This window comes from Lepidochelys kempii, chromosome 2, assembly GCF_965140265.1.
Source record: "Lepidochelys kempii isolate rLepKem1 chromosome 2, rLepKem1.hap2, whole genome shotgun sequence".
Lineage (NCBI taxonomy): Eukaryota > Metazoa > Chordata > Testudines > Cheloniidae > Lepidochelys > Lepidochelys kempii.
This window is the reverse complement of record NC_133257.1, coordinates 103,994,100-104,015,809: the sequence shown is the minus strand read 5'-3', so window position 1 is coordinate 104,015,809 and position 21,710 is coordinate 103,994,100. Positions and strand designations below refer to the sequence as shown.

General features: G+C 38.6%; 1 protein-coding gene across 8 annotated transcripts in view; it reads right to left on the bottom strand.

Annotated features, from left to right (window-relative positions):
- ATP9B (ATPase phospholipid transporting 9B (putative)) overlaps positions 1 to 21,710 on the bottom strand; it is a 296,321-nt gene that overhangs the window by 259,634 nt on the left and 14,977 nt on the right. For 6 of the 8 annotated variants that reach the window (XM_073331800.1, XM_073331797.1, XM_073331803.1 and 3 more), the window contains one exon: positions 9,436 to 9,612. In XM_073331800.1, the coding sequence (XP_073187901.1) occupies positions 9,436 to 9,612 (177 nt within the window). The remainder of the gene's footprint in view (positions 1 to 9,435; positions 9,613 to 21,710) is intronic. The other 2 variants (XM_073331798.1, XM_073331802.1) reach the window with 1 other exon arrangement.

The following is a 21,710-nucleotide window of genomic DNA, read 5'->3' as shown; positions in this document are numbered from 1 at the left end:
TAAAACAAACATACTAATAAAAATTTCTTATGGAGAATAGCAACAGTGGTAATTAAAAAACATTCTAGTTAATGGAACCTAGTTCAAAACCTAGTTGCAGGCCACAGCATTTTCTGCCGCTTGACCTCTATAGGGAGTTCTTCCACCCAAGAGGGAACTGCAGAGAGGGAAGATGAGAGGGAGGAGGCCGGTAAGGTTTCTCCCGACTCAAAAGGAGTGGGAAACAGAACCTGCATATTGAAAGTGAAATCCTGCACCGAAAAACGCAACATGAAGGTTCAATATAGGAGATTAACTTCCAACCTCAGTGGAGGATTATGCTCATTCAAACACATTAAACAGTGCACATGAGCATCTCGTTCTGGATGGAAGGACGAGTAGGAGGGATGTAGTTTTTTAGGTTGAGGCCAGCCCTGGAGGGAAAAAGAGTCCTGTTTCCTGAGAAGAAGGGGTACTGAACTAAGGCTAAACTAAACTATGCAGGATAGAGGAAAAGATCTGCTAAGGTTAGAAAAGTTACAAGGTTCCTAATGTCCTCTGCCACAGGAAAGAAGGAACCAAGGGAGGTCCGGGCAGCACTCCATACACACAAGGATACTCTACTCTGGGACTGAATACTAGGGAGTACCATATCCCTTAGGATGGAATGCATGAAGACACAAGAAGAACTTCAGTTTACTTGCAAGTAGATTTTAAGATGTCATATAAGCGTCTTTTATAGAACTGGACCATGTTTTAAGAAACATCTATGCAGCAATCTTACCAGACTCAGTGATGTGACAACTAGTTCTCTCTCCCAGGCATACCAAGAATATTAATCATTTTGTGATATTTAGCTAACTGAGCAGTACAAAACCACTGATATCATTAGAAAGGACACAAACCTCAGTAAGGTAATTGCACATAGAAACTCTAAATAAAATGGAGTGCTGCAGGTAAGATGGTAAATTTGGATGCACTGAGAGAAAAAATCTTTTGAGTAATTATTGTAATTTTACAATACTCAAAAAGGCTTTCTTTTGAATAGCAGGGATAATTAAGTACTATAACTGATAAGGTTTATCATATGCTGATGTTTGCTGGATCATACCAGTTTAAAAGTGTAAACAGAGAGAATTTCTGAGAAATATTTGATTTCTGTTTAACTTTGACCAAACCTAGCTAAAGGTAATGGGAGAGAAGTGAAAAAGACTGGTGACCAAGCCATTTCAACTCACCGGATTTGATGTAATTCACCCACTTGCTTTTCATTGTGGTCCAATGAACTTACAGAGAAGATATACTTCAGTGTGCAACACCCAAAAGGAAAAATGTAGACGACCAAAGCCCCTATCCTCTTTAGAACGACACAACACATTGCACTTGAGATTTCACTTTTTATTCAGCCAAATCATCCCATCCAACGAATTGACAGACCTTTCCATTTAAGGTCCAGGTACACTTATGAATGAAACTGAATGTAGTTGGCCTTATAATGTTGGAATTGATAAGGACAGTTATTTTAAGACCAAAAACTAAGTTAAAATGGAGTGAAGGTTGAGAGCATTTACCAGTAATTTCAACAGTAAACCCATTAGAGGGTAGTTGGAATTATCTCCAAAACAAGCAGTACAAACAAAGGAAATTCAGAATTAAGGCTACATTTAAAGAAATCCAAACACATTAAATGTATGGAAATATATATGTATGCACCAAAATAACCTTTACTTTGCTGTGATTGTTGACACCATATTGTGTCCATAAATTTATTGTTTGTGATCCCAGATTAGATTAAATGATTTTTTAAAGACAATAGATTCTTTCATATTTTTCCCCTCAAGGTGACACTACAGGGCAGAGTTAAATTTGATTGCCCCTTTACTGTGTACTTCCATATTTACATCTGGATTTTTGGTAAGAGTGTAGGGCTGATGGGGTGATTGTATCTTTTACCTTTGTATGCTATTTAAGTAATGGCAAAATATCATCCTGCTTTAGAAATAAAAATAAATACCGCAGTTTGCTTAGACTGAAAAATGCTAGGGCCAGCCCTGATCTATATAGTCTTGCTATAAGTGATGGAGGATTATACTAGATGACCTCTTGAGGTCCCTTCCAGTCCTACGATACAAAACCATTAGGGGAGATCCTAAGACAACATGGATTGCCATGCCATCAATAAAACAAATCTCTACAATCCTCTGTCTTCCAATGAAGACAATGCTATTTCCTTGGTATTCTTGTGGTCCAATGGAAAATAGAATATGAATGAAAGATAGCTAGCTCATATTCACTCTGTGTAAAACTGACATAGACCTAATTTAAGGAAATGGTGTCTAGATAGTTACTGGCACATTAGAAATCTTATATAAATAGAAGGCTGAAAATCATAAATGAACAGACACACATAATATTGATTATCATTTTAGGTTGAATTAAGATGTGTCCCTAAGTACCAGACTAGGAAAACATACAATACTCAATACTAAAACTATATTATTGATCTACATATTGGAAAACCATGTAATGAATTTTATTAAAGAAATGATTATATATATTCTGGGAAAATAAAGGAATTTTAGCTTTTGAATGTATTTCTGCTGATGCAGCTCTTCAGAATTTAACTGAAACAGCTTCAGGGGTGTGTGAAACCTTATTTTTGTCTTGGTCTATAAAATCTTCGTCTGTGTAAATAGCAGGGTGAAACAGAATGTCTGGAGGGAATTGTTTACTTCTGGTGCCAAGACAAACTAACAAACAAAAAACAAGGCAACAAAAACAAACCAGTAAGATAAAAACAAGTGGATGGAGCCAGTGGGATTAACAACAGCTAGAAGTAGACAAATAAAAGTAAGTTTTAGTAGGGTAAGCAAAAATGTATTAGTTTAGGTTAGTTATTGTGATGAATGCATAAGAACATTTTAGCCAGGGGTTCAGAATAGATAGGTACAGAAATAACTTGGTAACTGAATCCGGGCAAAGTTATGGAACAGGGTGTAAAAGATAATGACTGACCAGGGTCAATCAGAGGGGGGTCCAGGAGAGCCATTTGGCCTGGGCCTCAAGCACAAAGAGAGCCTCAAATTTAGAAACGTGTTAATTTTTTGGCATTTGATAAGTTTTGCAACTTGTTTTTATGCACATCCCTATCGGACCAAAATGTGACACACTCTCTCAGCTTAGAGCTGCAAATTTAAGCAAATAAGAGATGTGATTTGGTAAAAGACTTTTTTTTTGCACAGAAAAAGGCTAGAAAAGCATTTGTTAAAAAAAAATATTCAAATTCTCTCCCTTTCTCTCTTTTTTTTTTTTGGTGCCTTATTTTGTTTATGTGTGTCATTTTTTATTTGTATTATAGCTAGGGGCCTCAAAAGCTGGAAATAGCCCGGCCTCTGAGAGGGCCTATGACTGACAAGAGAGTGGAGAAGACACAGGCAAAGAACAGAGCAGAGACTAGAGATTTGAAAAAGTCACCCTGTCCCCAGTAGAAGTAACTTGATCAGTTATTTCTCTTGCCTTCTCCTTTTTTGCATGTATCTGTGATTCATGGGTGGTAACAGTTTCATCTTAAAACAATCAGAATAAATGCTACAAGAAACTGTTTAAGCATAAATTGGACTGGATCTCATTTGTCACCCAACATGTTACTAAGGCTGTATCAGCATTAAATTATATTTCATTCACACTGTGCCCAACTTAGGTTACAGTGCACGAACTTTACCAAAACAGATTGCTGCTGTAGGACGTGAGTCTCCCAAAGCCACACTAGCTCACACGTTATAGGAGAGTCCCGTTACATTGGGCAACTCTCCAAATCACAGAAAGCTTGGTTCTCTAGAGCAGTACTTCCAGCCAAACGACTCATATTGCTTAAATAGAAGAGCAGGCTACCTCTAGGGATAGAAGCTTGGCACAGCAGCTTGACTGACCTGGCAGCTAACAAGAAGGTAATGTTTCGAGAAGAGGGGCCTCAGACAAATTTTAAAAGATTTGGTTTAATCTTTTTTTATAAAACTTTGATTAACCTCTAGTGGATGAAAACAGATGTATCTCCTTTCTGCCCCACCTTCCTTTCTTTCCTTTCCCTCCCTTTTGTCTTTTTTTCTCTCTATTTTTCAAAAAAAAAATCAACAAAACACAAATAACTTGACAATAAACTGATTTACACCAACAGCAGCAAGTCATACCTATCACCCCACTTTTCCAAATTATTTAAAAAGACACTGCTGTGCTCTCTGAAATGTTTACTCAAGAGAGTAAGTCTAATTTTGGACAAGGAGTAAATCTGGCTTTTGAAACATGAAAATTTATACAGGGGTTTAGAGAATACGCTAATCAACAAGAAGTACTTTAGCACAGAAGCACAGCTGATGAGTTTATTGGCAAGTACATTTTCTGAAGATTAATCATGGTAACTTCACAACTGAAGGATAAGAAAATAAGATGAGAGTAAATAAGATGCATTTTTTATTTCCATGCTAGTGGGAAGGGACAAATGCTTTGATTTCTGATCAAGCCCTATTCCTTATAGTTTTCCAGCAACAGTTAGCATAGAGTGATGAGCCACCTTTCTCTGAATAATGTCTTCTTCAAAGAAATGCATATACCCAAAGGGACAAAATTAGAGTGCAGTCCCACATTACAGTATATGAAACTTATTTTGTTACATTCCAAGAGAACACTTTATGGCAAACAGTAATTTTGTGCATGGAGAGATGAACAGATGAGCCACTATGACTAATAGATAAAAACACTCAGTTTTTTAACTGGCCTTCAAGTTTGTATTGCGTGAATCAATCACTGAAGTTAGTCTGTAAAAACCACTGTACCTAATCTGGTGTTCAACCTTATTTCTAGATGTATAATTTCTTCAGATGTTAAAGCCTTTTTGCTACCCTCAGTATCTGCTTCAGACTATGAAGCAACTGAATTATTCCCTTTCTTGCTACAGAGCATTTGAGCAGAAGGAAGCTCTCAAACTATTTATTTGAATTATATGGTAGGAAAAAGAATAGCTGAAAGCAGTCGCCATATTGACCATCAGCTTGGTAAACACTGAAAAGTACAGACACAGGAATAAAGTTTGTGACTGGGAAACAATTGAGATACTTCTGATAACAAGTATTGATTGGCACATAGAGATAAGCACGCTTTAAGCCTTCAGATGCAAGAAAGTCTCAGCTGATGGAAATTATTATGGATTTGCCAGTTCCATTTTTAAATGTTTCTGGAACAAATGAGTTTTACTACTTTGGGACTAAAAATCAGTCAGTCCCTGTGCAATTTATAACCAGTCGGAATCCCTGTCAGTTCATGTGTAGACTTTAAGATGTCCATCTTGCCATCATGAGTCCTGAGTAGTTTAGGAGTACATTAACTCAGAATTGTATGCATGTCAAAAATCCATCAGATCTTTAAGGAAATTTACAGTCTGTCAAAACTTGACAGTATTCAAACATTCAAAAATTCAGATTTAATAAGTGCTAAAATTAACATCCTATGTCATCAGAAATGTTGTGCAGTAGATCTCATCAAGGGCTCATCAATTAAACAACTAGAGCAAGTCATTTTCCAATATTAACGTATTTGATTGCCAGCAGTATGTATGTAAGTAATCTCATAACGTTCATTTTTAGGTGAAATTCCTGATTAAACAGAGATCCCTACTGTAATCAAAGACTGATGGTATGATATTTTCCTGATATTTGTATTTTTGTTTATCTGACCTCTGTAAAGACCTACATACTAAATACTCCCAGGAATGAAAAACAACTAAAAGATTTCAGTCTCCAGGAGAGACCAAATATAAAAGATGTTACACGCTAATTATGAAGACACAGGAAACCTTTTCTTTAAGGTTTAGCTATGAGTTTTAGCATCTGGCTACAAATTTTAGTAACAAATTTTTAGTAACAAAATTAGGCAAACGTCAAAAAGATGAAAGACAGAAGTGTACCAACCCAGTTGTGTCAATACAAAAACTACGATAAGCACATGGGTTGAGATAGAAGGAGTTTCCTTTAGGTATGTCCATTAACTATCTTTTTTTAACCCAGTTCATAAAATTATACGGCTTTGTCTGCAGAAATAAAAATAAATTCCCCACAACACTCACTAAATGCTATATTTAAAAATAGCAGCAAATGTTAAAAAGGCTCTCTATTATTTCACTTACTAAATGTGTTTCTCTAAGTCAAAAGCTAAAATCCAACTCTACATCCCTAATGCAACAAGTTTCTTTTCTTCTCATTACTTTTACCGTACAAGCTTACTTGTCACTAGCTTTTTCAAAACAGCATTTTTATCAAAATAGAAAGATAACATAAAAGCTCTGCATAGATTGTAAGGGTTAGCTATTCCTTATTAGGTTTTAAGTAGCAGAAACTACTTCTCCAAAGAAAACATACTGTAATTATTGTACTCAACAGGTAGCTTCAGTAATCAGGCCAAAAGCAACACAGTCGTCATGTCATTATTAAAGATCAGCATTTTCCCATGCTTCTGCATAACAAATGCGTTGCAGATTAATTGAAAGTGTACAGGCCATCTTAGAGCCCAAATTAATCCGAGCATTTGATATCCCCTTCACTTCATATGGAAATGCCATTCAATGGCACCATTTTCATAGGGACAAAGTGTTTTTTGATAACAAGTGGAATGTAAATCTCATGAGAAAGAAATCAATCCAGCCCAAAGAACTCCAGACTATTGATTTATGTGCATTATAATTTCACAAGCTTGAAGAGAATTTGTAAATTAAGGGGGAAATGATTACATCCACAAAACAGCTGCTATATCACTGCTTTCTTTTTAACAGTATTATGAAAAAAAGAATAAGCAAAAGTTATACTGGTTACATCACAGTCTCCAGGAAAAAAGCTCATTTAAATCATGAATTGCATTAAAAATGGGAAAGGCAAAAATTAATCTCCACAACAGGCAAATTTCCTAATAAAGTACACTATTCTATTATGGTCAGCACTCTTAGCAACATCTGTACTGTAGTTAAAGGTTGTCCATGGGTTTCCAAAGCACAGGGACTTATTCATATGCATTTAACTTAGTCAAACTTCCCACATTTGTTCTCTGCTAGAGTGATATTTTTGGAAGTTTGAGCAAAAACAGTTCAGATGTTTTCAAATAAGATGACCATAATCAAAGACTTTTGACATGCAAAAATATTTGCAGTTTTGAAAAGCTCAGTATTGCAAAGCCCAAGAGTTCAAAAACCAAGAGGTGGAGCCCCAAAATTATGAAATTTTTAAAAAATAATATTTTTGGTCTGGCTTCTCTCTTTTGGACTCTCCATATGCACCTCAAAGCTTGTGTGTGACAATTTTACAGAGCTGCTAGATCTCACAAATTGACAGTGACCAAAATGATTTTGCTCCCTGTGGTAGGTGCTCTCACTAAAGTACACGAATGAAATCAAGGCCCCATTGTGCTAGGCATCGTACAAATACACAGTAAGAGACAGCCTTATTGTTTTACATTTGGGTCTGCCACTCTCTGGACACAGGGAAAAAAAAAATCTCTAACACTCTGATCTCCATCCTAAACACAGTTAATGTTTACAATACATTATTCTTGAAGAGACAGCTCACATTAACCCAATCAAAATAATAATGACACTGACCCTACTGCAGGGTGTCTCTGCCACCGTGGTGATACAGTAATCCCTAGCTATCTAGTAGTGTGCTGGTGTACTACTTACTCAAAGGCAATTGCAGTAGACACTCTTAGCACTAGCATTCAGTGGGTTCCTATATATATACATTTTCACAGATTCTGATGAAGTAAACAAGGATTGCTTTGTTAGGGCTGCCAAAAATAAGAAATACAAATATTCTAGTCACGTCTTAAAATGTCACAAAGGATAAACCAACTAACTCAGACTCCAAAAGGGCAGCCCAGTATGCGTTACAAAGTAGGGGCTCCTTAGGACTAATGCCAAGGATACTCCCTCCTGGAAAGGATCATGAGCTGGCCTGCAAATCCCCCAGCCAGAGTTCAGTTCTTTTGTCAGTCTCGTTTGAACCAGTCTGTGCACAACCTGTTTGTCAGATACTGACTATCCACTTATTACAGCCAGTGCTGGTACCCTTGCCAGCAACAGGCTATTTTTCTCAACCCAGTGATCCAGCCTACCCTCTGCATCCAACTCCAAGGCTGCCCACTATACAGCCTGCTGTTGTCTCCCGCTAGGGCCTGCTCCCTCCTCCCCCGTCCTTTTTGGGGGGTGGGAGTGTATTGAAAACTTTGTTTTACTAACAAACTGAAAATAATCCACAGGCACTAAAGTTCTCAATCAATATTCTACTGGCACTGCGCATAAATGCATAAAACTGAGTGTTCAAGAAGGTAGAAAAAACAAAACAAAAACACTTCATAAAATATTTCCCCCACACACATATGCAATAGCCCTCACAAAAATGGCTAAGCCATTTTGGCTCAGCCTTTCAAAAAAATTAATCTGAAAGGAGAGACAGCCTGGAAATTTTCAGCCCAAAACGTGAATGTCACTTAAGTGTATGAACAGCTATAATAAAGGGTTAGAATGTAAACTTCATAGTGTGAGTTGTAATTATTATTTATCATGGTTCAAAAGCATCATCAGAAATTCTGCAAGCTGTTATATGCTTCACCCATACTGAGCCTTCATGAAGTTATCAGAGCTCCATACACCCACAGGGATCTGCCCACACAGCAAATTGCACACAAAGAAAAAGGGTTTTACTATAAACAAAGTAACATAGCACAGAATGAATACAATGCTGTAATTTACTGATGGGCCTCCACCAAAGACATAAGAATTCAGCACCAGAGATTAATAAACAACAGTAAAGTAACAAGAGCTAATTCTACTTTATTCACTCCAGTGACACCAGTTATATGTACCTTCTATTTGAAATGTTAACTTATAATTCATGAATTTACTTTTCCTTTTCGCCAACATCAAACAATTCTAGGTGTTATTCACTGTTAGCAAATTAGTATTAACACTGTCAGGGACATCAATGAAAATATTACTATCTTCTCTCCAGGTAGAGTTTTAACTGGAAGTGAGGACCAGCACTGAATACTGCCCATTCTGGGCCCCTTGGCAGGTGTAAGCGTGGGGTTAATCTATTTTAGGGGAAAGCACTACATTTTTTTCTGACAGGCTGATTTAAGAAAAAAGGAAGGTGCACCGCAGCAGCTGTTTGAAATGTTATATTAAGTTCCAGAGTGGCAGCAATGGATTGACAGAAAACAGATGAGGTGGTCAAAAGTGTGCATAATAAATAGAATTTATCACAGGAATATCACCACCACATCAATTTTATGCACATACATGTGCACACACAATATCATATATACATACACATATTTATACACACACACGGACATTCATATAAAACTAAAATCATTTAATTTATTCTATGATATAACAACAAATAGCAGCATGCAACAAACCTGGCACAAAGGAATTTCCATCCACCACAGATAAACCATTCTAAGCCTGTCTTTCTGTGAGAAACTCTGGCTCTTGGTAAAGTATGGTAATCACTTTCATCATTTTCAAAGCCTTCTTCCGACATCATTAGTGGCATTTCATCCAAAAGGGAGGACTCATCTTCCACTTGGTACCTGCTGAAGTTAAATAAGAGCACTAAACAAAGGTAGATGGTATAATAGCGGTATATTGACTATCTATGAAATTCTGAAGATTGGTCTTAAATCCAAGGGACATGTTTCAGATTTCACTATATTGGAATTCTATAATAAAAAGTCATTTCAGTTTTAGCATACGACACGTGTGTTAAACGCACTCTCACAAATCAAATGTTTGCCCTATTTTGGTTTGAGTTACACTATCTGTCTTTTAAAGAACATCTCACATTGGTCAGCAAGTACCCTAATATTATAAACTGTTGTATGCAGAATGCCTTACCCAGAGTTTGCTAAACACTGTATAGATATTCAGAGCTGCATAAATAAAAATGTTTTAAGACTTTGGACATCCAACTTCATACTTTCAAAGGCCAATTTAAAAACTGTGTTATACCACATAATTTTTCTATGTTCAACAATCCTGTCAATAGCATCAATTTAATAGGTAAAAATTCAGAGGAAATGCAAATAGTGGCATTCAGTTACATGTCAGTGTAGACTAGAGTGTCAGATAAGGTACTCCCTCCCTGCTCATTTCATTTCCTTATAACCTCATTACCTGCTTTCCTGATATACCCCCCTTTCTGCTCTTTCAAGTGCAAGTTAGAAGCACTTCATTAGCATACAATTTTTACTTCCTTTGGTATCTTTGTCTCTGGCCCACAATTTCTACATACCATATCAATTCAGTATCGTTACCTGTAGTAAATACATGTATCTTATTTTAAGTCTTAAAAGGTTGCCAAGAAAAGTAAAGTCGTTTTGCAATAGCCGGTGAATCACAATAGATACCCCTATGCTGTCTATCACAAAAGTACACTAGGCAGATTATGATCCTTTCTTTAATAGGCATTGAATGATACAAAAAAAAGTTTTACTAAGGCAGATTATTGACTTTTGTACCCAGATATGAAAGAGGTTCTGTACTTTGAAAGATTTTGCTCCACTTTCACTACCTTTTCATTGGTATGAAAATACGAAGACAAATAGTGTGACAAATCCCAAATTATAACTCAATCTTTTTTGATGAATCTAATCCCTCCTTTTACAAAGTTGCCTTTATAAATTATAGTATTCAAATAACTAGATAATCTTCTTAGATACTAGTAATTCTAATCAACTTTAATGTCAGCCTTCAACATGTATGGTAGGAGTACACACAGTATATAATCAAAAGATACTGTAATTTCAAACTAACAGGTTCCATGTATGTAATGGCCAACAGAGACCGGATGAAGGAATGCTTGCAAACTATAAGGCAAATTACTGTCAACTGCTTTAGCATCTGAAGAAGTCAAGCACAACTACATTTGTAAATGATACTGCTTGACACTGTACGCTGATTTCACTGACAAAAGTTAACTTGTAGTATTGAGTAGACCTGAGCTACTGCACTTGGGAGTTAAAAATAATTCTAATAATACAGTAAGCATGAATAACTATTCACCATTGTGATTAAGTAGTGAGTCTGGAGGGTCAAAACTACCAAATAGTAGTTTCTGCTTAACTGAGCTACTTAGTGTTCAAATACCTGCATGTTCTTCTAATAAAATTAAGATTAAGCAGACACAAATATGCACTCCAACATGATTTCTACAAGAACTTTAAACCAGTTTATTGTCATCTACCTTCATCCTATTCCTATCAATGAATATTTCTAGTGTGAGGGGAATAGAGAACTGAGATTAAAATGGAGACAAGGAAACAAAACAGTATCTCCATACTCTTAGCATGATACCTTTATGTCTTTGGGTTGTTGTTTTTTCCCCTCCAAGTAAATGAACTTGAGAGAGACCACAGAAAATTTAAGCCCAATATGCAGTGAAAAAAAAATCAGCCAGTCACACAGAATCACAGCATTCCACATTCATTTAAGGTATGGTAGAAAGGAGAATGTCTAAAATATGCTTCAATAACATTCTAATTCGAATATGCAAACATACTGTTTTCCCCTCCCATTCCCTTTCTCTTATATAGCACATAGTATAGTATATAGCCATTATATAGCTCAATTCACTAAGTCATGTTTTTAAAACATGATCTGTAAAATACTTTATGTTATTTTCAATTAACTTGGGCCTTTCTTTTTGCTTCTTTGCTTCTAACACAAATACAGGTTATGCTGTCTCAGGATTTTCTTGTGAGCTTTAACACCTTAATTCAAGCCATATATTAAATCTTTAACAAAAGTTTTCTTTATCCAAAATGTCAGGTCACTGAATATAAAAGGTGTTAAATAACAAAGTACAGATTCTCTGGAGTGCTGAGTATCCACTATGCTCAGAAAAGATATAGGGAAGCCTCTTACAGTTGACATTTTTAAAGTGGATCTTACTCGGAGGACTTGCTCCAGCACTCATTAGCTTGCAATGAGCCCCAAGTGACCATACACAAGCTGAGAATAACCAAGCACAGCACTATGGCTGTGCCCTGATGCGCCTGAGCCCCTCCCTGCTCTTTACCATTAGGACCAAGGAGTAACTAGCTGAGAGCTAACCCACAAAGGGGGAAACTTTCAGCCCGAACCCAGCTGCTTTTCAACTCTTTTGTGCTGTCAAAGCTTTGGAAAGGGGCTATAACACTACAGATTCTGGCTTAAAGATGTCAACACTGAGGCTTTGTCTACACTACACAACTTTTAGTGACATGGCCATGTTGACACTGCCGTGTTGCTGGAAGTCGGGCAGTGTAAACGCAGTTTATCAGCACTTTTGCCAACAAAACACTTCACCCACTATGAGAGGGGTTTGTGCTGTCAACAGGAGAGCGCTCCTGCCAACAACAAGCCTTTACACTGCCACTTGCCATGGCAAAACTTGTGTTGGGGGGGGAGGGGCATTTTTTAAGCACCTGTGAACGACAAAAGCTTTGTCATTCAATTGGCAGTGTAGACAAAACCTCAGTCTGACTAAGAGTCCCTTCCACTAGTTCAACCTCCTTTGTTGTTTTTACGTTCCCATTTCACTAGTTTTTCAGATAGCTCAGAGAGGACCTGAAATTCTAATGGAGAAGAAAGAAAGCAACATGACACAAATTTAAACCCTGTGTTAGCACAAGCCCAACTTTCCCATGCACGTCACTTTTAAGACTGGTCTTAGATTATGATTTCTTAATACTCCGATACTAAGCAATATGCAAAGCAAGGCTTCTAAACCACAACACAAGCCTTACTCAACCTACAGTAAAGATAAGCTACTGAAGAACCCTACAGTGGATATATAGGGCCCTTTGTTTTAGTTTTTTATTTTGGTTTGAAATTTCCCAGGAATTTAGTTATTATTTTGAAAATTAAAAACTGGTTGAAAAATCAGTGGCTAAATATAACCTCATAGTTTTCTGGGTAATTATTGGGGTTAATATTGAGGGGAAAACAACTAAAAGAGAACAGTAAGCTTTCGAGTATACTTTAAAAAGATTCAGAGTAGCAGCTGTGTTAGTCTGTATTTGCAAAAAGGAGTACTTGTGGCACCTTAGAGACTAACCAATTTATTTGAGCATAAGCTTTCGTGAGCTACAGCTCACTTCATCGGATGCATTTTGTGGAAAATACAGTGGGGAGATGTATATACATAGAGAACATGAAACAATGGGTGTTACCATACACACTGTAACCAGAGAGTGATCACTTAACGTGAGCTATTACCAGCAGGAGAGCGGGGGGGTGGGGGGGGACCTTTTGTAGTGATAATCAAGGTGGGCCATTTCCAGCAGTTGACAAGACTGTCTGAGGAACAGTGGGGTGTGGAAGGGGGAACAAACATGGGGAAATAGTTTTATTTTGTGTAATGACCCATCCATTCCCAGTCTCTATTCAAGCTTAAGTTAACTGTATCCAGCTTGCAAATTAATTCCAATTTAGCAGTCTCTCGTTGGAGTCTGTTTTTGAAGTTTTTTTTGTTGAAGAATTGCAACTTTTAGGTCTGTAATCGAGTGACCTGAGAGACTGAAGTGTTCTCCAACTGGTTTTTGAATGTTATAATTCTTGACGTCTTTGTTGGGCCTGTCCTGTAGTAGGTGACTTCTGGGTACTCTTCTGGCTCTAAGGTGCCACAAGCACTCCTTTTCTACTTTAAAAGGAGAAGAAAAAGAAAGAAAGGTGAGAAACTATGGTCTGGGAATGAATAGCGGTGAATGAAGTATTTGGTAGTAGGCATTCCATGAAAAACTATCTGGGCACACAGTACTATTATCTTCTGTTTCCAGCTCAAAAGTTTAATTTGGAATCAGCTAAAAATGTAATATTTTATCATGTAAACAATTGCTATAGAGGACAGATTTTTTTTTAATCATCAATGGGAAATGAAGTGGTCTACACAATTAAAAACTATAGGGAAGTTGTTCACAAGATAATATGTTAAGATGGGTTAAGGTAACTGCTACCAAGTTTGAGAACCTCTGTTGAGAAGAACAGCATGGTAGAAATTAATAAAAGCATATATGTGAGAAAAGTAGTAAAAAAAAATTCCCATTACGTTAGTGGAATGGGATGAGTGGGAAAAGGGGTTCAATTTTTGTGCTGAGTTTGCAACAAGATATTGTAGGAGAAAATGAAGATGAGATTCAGCAGATGGAAGAGATGTCAAGCCTGGAGATCTACAAGTCATCAGGAGCAGAAGAAGCCACAGAATGAATGAGGTTGCCCAGGAATGAACTGTAAAGCAGAAATATCCAAGGACAAAGACCTGACTCAAACCAGAGTGGTAGGAAGAACCAACAACTGAACGAAGTTAGTAGAGCGGGGAAATAATGTAATCTGGCAAAGAAGATGTTAAAGGGAAAGAACAAATTTGTATAATAAAGACGGCATCTGACGGCACCAGGACAAGAGTAGAGGAAGTAAACAAAGTGTAAACAAAAACTGGGATGTTTTAGGACAAATGCATCATTTAAAGAGGACAGTGAAGGTATCGAGAGAAGAGTTATAAAAGAGACCATAGAATCAACCCAAGGAGAGGAAGGTAGTGAAGTATCATCTAAGAAGTTGGATACAATGTAGGATTGGAGATCTAAGAAAAAATGCAAAATGGAGCAAGGGTAGCAGGTCGTACTAAGGCAGATGTGCAATACAGGTAAAGAATCTAACTGAAGACAAGATAAATTGAGGAACTGTTCCAGACTGAGAGGTCAATAGAGAAGGTTTCGGAACAAATTTATATATTAAACAGTAAAGTCACCAGGACCAGCTGGTATTCACCCAAGAGTTCTGCAATTTTATATTTGAGTTTCTTCAGAACAATTAACTGTGCTATGTAATCCATCACTTAAATCAACCTCTGTACCAAATGACTGGAGGATAGTTAATGTAAAGCCAATTTTTAAGAAAAGGCTGCAGAAGTGAACCTGGGAATTACAGGCTGGTAATCCTAACTTCATGACTAGGTAAATTGGTTGAAACTAAATTGGCTGTGGAAAGAACAGAATTAGCATACACAGATGAAAACAATATGTTGGGGAAGAGACAACATGGCTTTTGTAAAGGGAAATCATGCCTCTCCAATCTATTAGAATTCTTTAAGAGTGTCAAAAAGAATGCGAACAAGAGTGATCCAGTTGATATAGTGTACTTGGATTTACAGAAAGACTTTGACAAAGTCCACACCACAGGCTCTTAAGCAAAAAGCTACCCAGTGGAAGGAAAAGGCTGGGGTAGAGACCATCGACTCGTGGAAGTCAACGAATGGCTACGCAGGTGGTGTCGGAGAGAAGGCTTTGGATTCTTTGACCTTGGGATGGTGTACCAAGAAGGAGGAGTGCTAGGCAGAAACGGGCTCCACCTAACGAAGAGAGGGAAGAGCATCTTCGTGAGCAGGCCGGCTAACCTAGTGAGGAGGGCTTTAAACTAGGTTCACCAGGGGAAGGAGACCAAAGCCTTGAGGTAAGTGGGGAAGTGGGATACCGGGAGGAAGCACGAGCAGGAGCATGTAAGAGGGGAGGGCTCCTGCCTCATACTGAGAAAGAAGGGCAATCAGCGGGTTATCTCAAGTGCCTATACACAAATGCAGAAAGCCTGGGAAACAAGCAGGGAGAACTCGAAGTCCTGGCAAAGTCAAGGAATTATGATGTGACTGGAATAACAGAGACTTGGTGGGATACCTCCCATGACTGGAGTACTGTCATGGATGGATTTAAGCTGTTCAGGAACGACAGGCAGGGCAGAAAAGGTGGGGGAGTTGGTTTGTATGTAAGAGAGCAGTATGACTGCTTAGAGCTCAAGTATGAAACTGCAGAAAAACCTGAGAGTCTCTGGATTAAGTTTAGAAGTGTGAGCACCAAGGGTGATGTGGTGGGAGTCTGCTATAGACCACCGGACCAGGGGGATGAGGTGGACAAGGCTTTCTTCCGGCAACTCGCAGAAGTTACCAGATCGCACGCCCTGGTTCTCATGGGAGATTTCAATCACCCTGATATCTGCTGGGAGAGCAATACAGCGGTGCACAGACAATCTAGGAAGTTTTTGGAAAATGTAGGGGACAATTTCCTGGTGCAAGTGCTGGAGGAACCAACTAGGGGCAGAGCTCTGCTTGACCTGCTGCTCACAAACCAGGAAGAATTAGTAGGGGAAGCAAAAGTGGATGGGAACCTGGGAGACAGTGACCATGAGATGGTCGAGTTCAGGATCCTGACACAAGGAGGAAAGGAAAGCAGCAGAATATGGATCTTGGACTTCAGAAAAGCAGACTTTGACTCCCTCAGCGAACTGATGGGCAAGATCCCCTGGGAGAATAACATGAGGGGGAAAGGAGTCCAGGAGAGCTGGCTGTATTTTAAAGAATCCTTATTGACATTACAGGGGCAAACCATCCCAATGTGTAGAAAGAATAGTAAATATGGCAGGCGCCAGCTTGGCTTCACAGTGAAATCTTTGCTGATCTTAAACACAAAAAAAAAAGCTTACAAGAAGTGGAAGACTGGACAAATGACCAGGGATGAGTATAAAAATATTGCTCAGGCATGCAGGAGTGAAATCATGAAGGCCAAATCACACCTGGAGTTGCAGATAGCAAGAGATGTTAAGAGTAACAAGAAGGGTTTCTTCAGGTATGTTGGCAACAAGAAGGTGGTCAAGGAAAGTGTGGGCCCCTTACTGAATGAGGGAGGCAACCTAGTGACAGAGGATGTGGAAAAAGCTAATGTACTCAATGTTTTTTTTTGCCTCTGTCTTCACAAACAAGGTCAGCTCCCAGACTGCTGCACTGGGCAGCACAGCATGGGGAGGAGGTGACCAGCCCTCTGTGGAGAAAGAAGTGGTTCGGGATTATTTAGAAAAGCTGGATGTGCACAAGTCCATGGGGCCGGATGCGTTGCATCCGAGAGTGCTAAAGGAGTTGGTGGATGTGATTGCAGAGCCATTGGCCATTATCTTTGAAAACTCATGGCGATCCGGGGAAGTCCCGGATGACTGGAAAAAGGCTAATGTAGTGCCCATCTTTAAAAAAGGGAAGGAGGAGGATCCTGGGAACTACAGGCCAGTCAGCCTCACCTCAGTCCCTGGAAAAATCATGGAGCAGGTCCTCAAGGAATCAATTCTGAAGCACTTAGAGGAGAGGAAAGTGATCAGGAACAATCAGCATGGATTCACCAAGAGCAAGTCATGCCTGACTAATCTAATTGCCTTCTATGACGAGATAACTGGCTCTGTGGATAAAGGGAAAGCAGTGGACGTGGTGTTCTTTGACTTTAGCAAAGCTTTGGACACTGTCTCCCACAGCATTCTTGTCAGCAAGTTAAAGAAGTATGGGCTGGATGAATGCACTATAAGGTGGATAGAAAGCTGGCTAGATTGTTGGGCTCAACGGGTAGTGATCAATGGCTCCATGTCTAGTTGGCAGCCAGTATTAAGCAGAGTGCCCCAAGGGTCGGTCCTGGGGCCGGTTTTGTTCAATATCTTCAGTAATGATCTGAAGGATGGTGTGGATTGCACCCTCAGCAAGTTTGCAGACGACACTAAACTGGGAGGAGTGGTAGATACGTTGGAGGGCAGGGATAGGATACAGAGGGACCTAGACAAATTAGAGGATTGGGCTAAAAGAAATCTGATGAGGTTCAATAAGGACAAGTGCAGAGTCCTGCACTTCAGACGGAAGAATCCAATGCACCACTACAGACTAGGGACCGAATGGCTAGGCAGCAGTTCTGCAGAAAAGGACCTAGGGGTGACAGTAGATGAGAAGCTGGATATGAGTCAGCAGTGTGCCCTTGTTGCCAAGAAGGCCAATGCCATTTTGGGATGTATAAGTAGGGACATTGACAGCAGATCGAGGGACGTGATCGTTCCCCTCTATTCGACATTGGTGAGGCCTCATCTGGAGTACTATGTCCAGTTTTGGGCCCCACACTACAAGAAGGATGTGGAAAAATTGGAAAGAGTCCAGTGGAGGGCATCAAAAATGATGAGGGGACTGGAACACATGACTTACGAGGAGAGACTGAGGGATCTGGGATTGTTTAGTCTACAGAAGAGAAGAATGAGGGGAGATTTGATAGCTGCTTTCAACTACCTGAAAGGGGGTTCCAAAGAGGATGGCTCTAGACTGTTCTCAGTGGTAGTGGATGACAGGACAAGGAGTAATGGTCTCAAGTTGCAGTGGGGGAGATTTAGGTTGGATATTAGGAAAAAAACTTTTTCACTAGGAGGGTGGTGAAACACTGGAATGCGTTACACCTAGGGAGGTGGTGGAATCTCCTTCCTTAAAAAGAAAAGGAGTACTTGTGGCACCTTAGAGACGGTGCCACAAGTACTCCTTTTCCTTTCGCGAATACAGACTAACACGGCTGTTACTCTGAAACCTCTCCTTCCTTAGAAGTTTTTAAAGTCAGGCTTGACAAAGCCCTGGCTGGGATGATTTAATTGGGGATTTGTCCTGCTTTGAGCAGGGGGTTGGACTAGATGACCTCCTGAGGTCCCTTCCAACCCTGATATTCTATGATTCTATGAAAGTAAGCACACCTGGGACGAGAGGAAAGGTCCTCTCATGGGTTGATAACCAGTTAAAAGATAGGAAACAAAAGGTAGAAATAAATTATCAGTTTTCACAATGGAAAGTGGTATATCACAATATCTCCCAAGGATCTATACTGTTCAACATATTCATAAATGATCCAAGAAAGGCATAAAACAATGAGGAAGTAAAGTTTGCAGACGATACTACATTACTCAAAATAGTTAAGCCCAAAGCTCACTGTGAAGAGTTACAAAGATCCCACAGTTAAATGACTGGCCAACAAAATGGCAAATGAAATTCAATATTGATAAATGCAAAGTAATGCACATTTGAAAACATAATCCCAACTATACACACAAAACGATGGTGTCAAAATTAGCTATTACTACTCAAAAAAGGGATCTTCGAGTCATCATGGATAGTTCTCTGATAACATCTGCTCAATGTGCAGCAGCAGTCAAAAAAGCTAACAGGACGCTTGGAACCATTACAAGAGAGAGAATCTCATAATGCCACTCCTTGAATACTCCATACCATTCTGGTTACCCCATCTCAAAAAATATATATTAGAATTGGAAAAAATAGAGAGAAAGGCAACAAAAATTATTGGAAGTACGGAACAGCTTCTATATGAAGAGAGATTAAAAAGACTTGGACTGTTCAGTTTAGAAAACAGACTGGGGGGGAGGATATGACAGAGGTCTAAAAAATCATGAATGGTACGGAGGTGAGTACGGAAGTGTTACTTACCTCTTCACATAACACAAGAATGAGGGGCCCCTGATACAATTAATATGCAGGAGGTTTAAAATAAAAAAAAGGAATTACTTTCTTCGTACAATGCACAGTAAACCTGCAGATCGTGTTGCCATGGGATGTTCTGAAGGTCGGCACAGTCAGATGCTACTGTCAGATGATAGGATACCGGACTAGATGGACCATTGGTCTGACCCAGCATTCCCATTCTTAGGATCAAAAGAGTGACTATGGAAGTGAACTGGGTAAGTGCTCCAGATTACATATATATGAATTTACAACTATACCACAGCAGTTCGACGATGAAGCTAAGACCGGCAGGTCAAATAAAATGAGAAGCAGCAAAAGACAGTCCTGAAATGTGGAAGCAAGTCACTTAGGGACAAGAACACCTCATTACCAGTGGGAGAACACTTTTCACATCGTGATCACTCCATATCTGACCTGTCAGTCCTCATCCTCAAAGGAAACCTCCACAAACTTTCAAAAGATGAGCCTGGTAGCTTAAATTCATAACTTTGCTAGACACAAAAAATCATGAAATGAACAGACACACTGGATTTAAGGCTTATACAACAATCTGTAACCCACCAGCAACCCCTACAGCTGTCTTTTCCTGGAGGGGTCTTAACAGGCCACTTCACCTTGAATGGTCCCTTGAAATATGTGCTAACTTCTTTTGTTAAACAATCTGTTTCACCTTGTATTTAGCTGTGACACTTTGAGTACCTTTCCCACACCTGAAGAACTCTGTGAGTCATGCTTTGTCTACACTGGAACGTGAATGACAAAATTTGTGTGTTCAGAGATGTGAAAAAAACACGCACCCGAACGACAAGTTTTGCAGATGAAAAGCACCGGCATAAACAGCACTTTGTCATCAGGAGAGCTCTCCTGCCAACAAAGCTACCACCGCTCACTGAGGGTGGAAGTTTTTTGCTGTCAAGAGAGCTCTCTCCTGCGGACGAGTAGCGGCTATGCTGAGTGCCTTTTAGCAGCACGGCTGTGTCGCTAAAAGGTGCATAGTGTAGACTCAGCCTAAGCTCGAAAGCGTCTCTCTCTCACCAACAGAAGTTGGTCCAATAAAAAAATATTACCTGACCTGCCTTGTCTCTCTAATATCCTGGGACTGGAAAGGCTACAACAATATTGCATACAATATTACGAATAACCTGTCAGGCAGGCAACTATTTTCATATAGGATCAGCTCATATATGAAATGAAGAACAAAGGTTAATCTCAGTCAGGATACATCCTAAAATATTCTGTGTATGATGGTTTTAAAGGAGTTCTTTATTATTTTTCCAAACTTTAAATGTTTATCTGACCACATTGTGTTGTATATTTTCTTCTTTGATTTTTCCTTCAGTGAGAAAATCTCACAGGAAAGAATTAACCTAAGAGAATTATGCATGAGAGCCCAATCTTGTCAGAATAAGAAATACATGTATATGCACAACTAGAAATCAAAGCTGCTCTTGTGAATGTGGTAATATTTACAGAAAAAAACTGATGCTTAAAATCATACTTACTTTTTTATTAAGCAAGTATTATATCATATTATAAGTAAATATTTTCTTTAAAAAATCAGTTCCAGCTAGCTTTGCGCTTTTAAATATTCAGCTTCATTGCATCATGTTTAGTAACCTTGATTTCAAAATGCAGCCTTTGAACTGGCAAGCAATTTATTCCATTTCAAAAGGAATTTTCTTATTGTGTTAGAAAATTTTACTTCAGTATTTAGAAACAATAAGATGATGAATAATGGATTTTTCATAGCCAACATAAGGACAAAAATCTCTATTTCTTTGTTACCTAGTTTCTTGCACACTTAATTGCCTGAAGCTCTGATTCTCCTTGAGTGACAAACCAATTAAGTATAATCCTAGAAACTTTTATTAAAATAGAGAAGAACTGAAAGCACCATGAACAAAGAAGACAGAATGTAAGACATCAAAACTCACAGTACATATGCTACTAAACCAGATATAGAAAAGTATCTTGACAAAAATATGGCTTCCTAAGGAAAAAAGAACATTAAATTAAACAACTTTCAACAAAACCTTACTACTGTAAGGAGTATCATTGAAATAGATTTAAGTGAAAGGAAACAGTACAATAAATACTTTTAAATTAACTTTTAATATAAACATCTACTATGAAAATTACACCTGTTTCTCTGCATTGCCTATATCTATATATCCTTCCAACTTTGATGGCTCATATTGTTTTTTTAAGGAAATTATTGCTTTTAGCGAGCTCATTTTTTCAATTGCATATTACATCTACTACTGGAATATCTACATTCAAAAATCCACAGTCCCTTCTTTGAATCAATCATGTGAAATAAAAGATTATATGAAGCAAAATGTAGTTCAA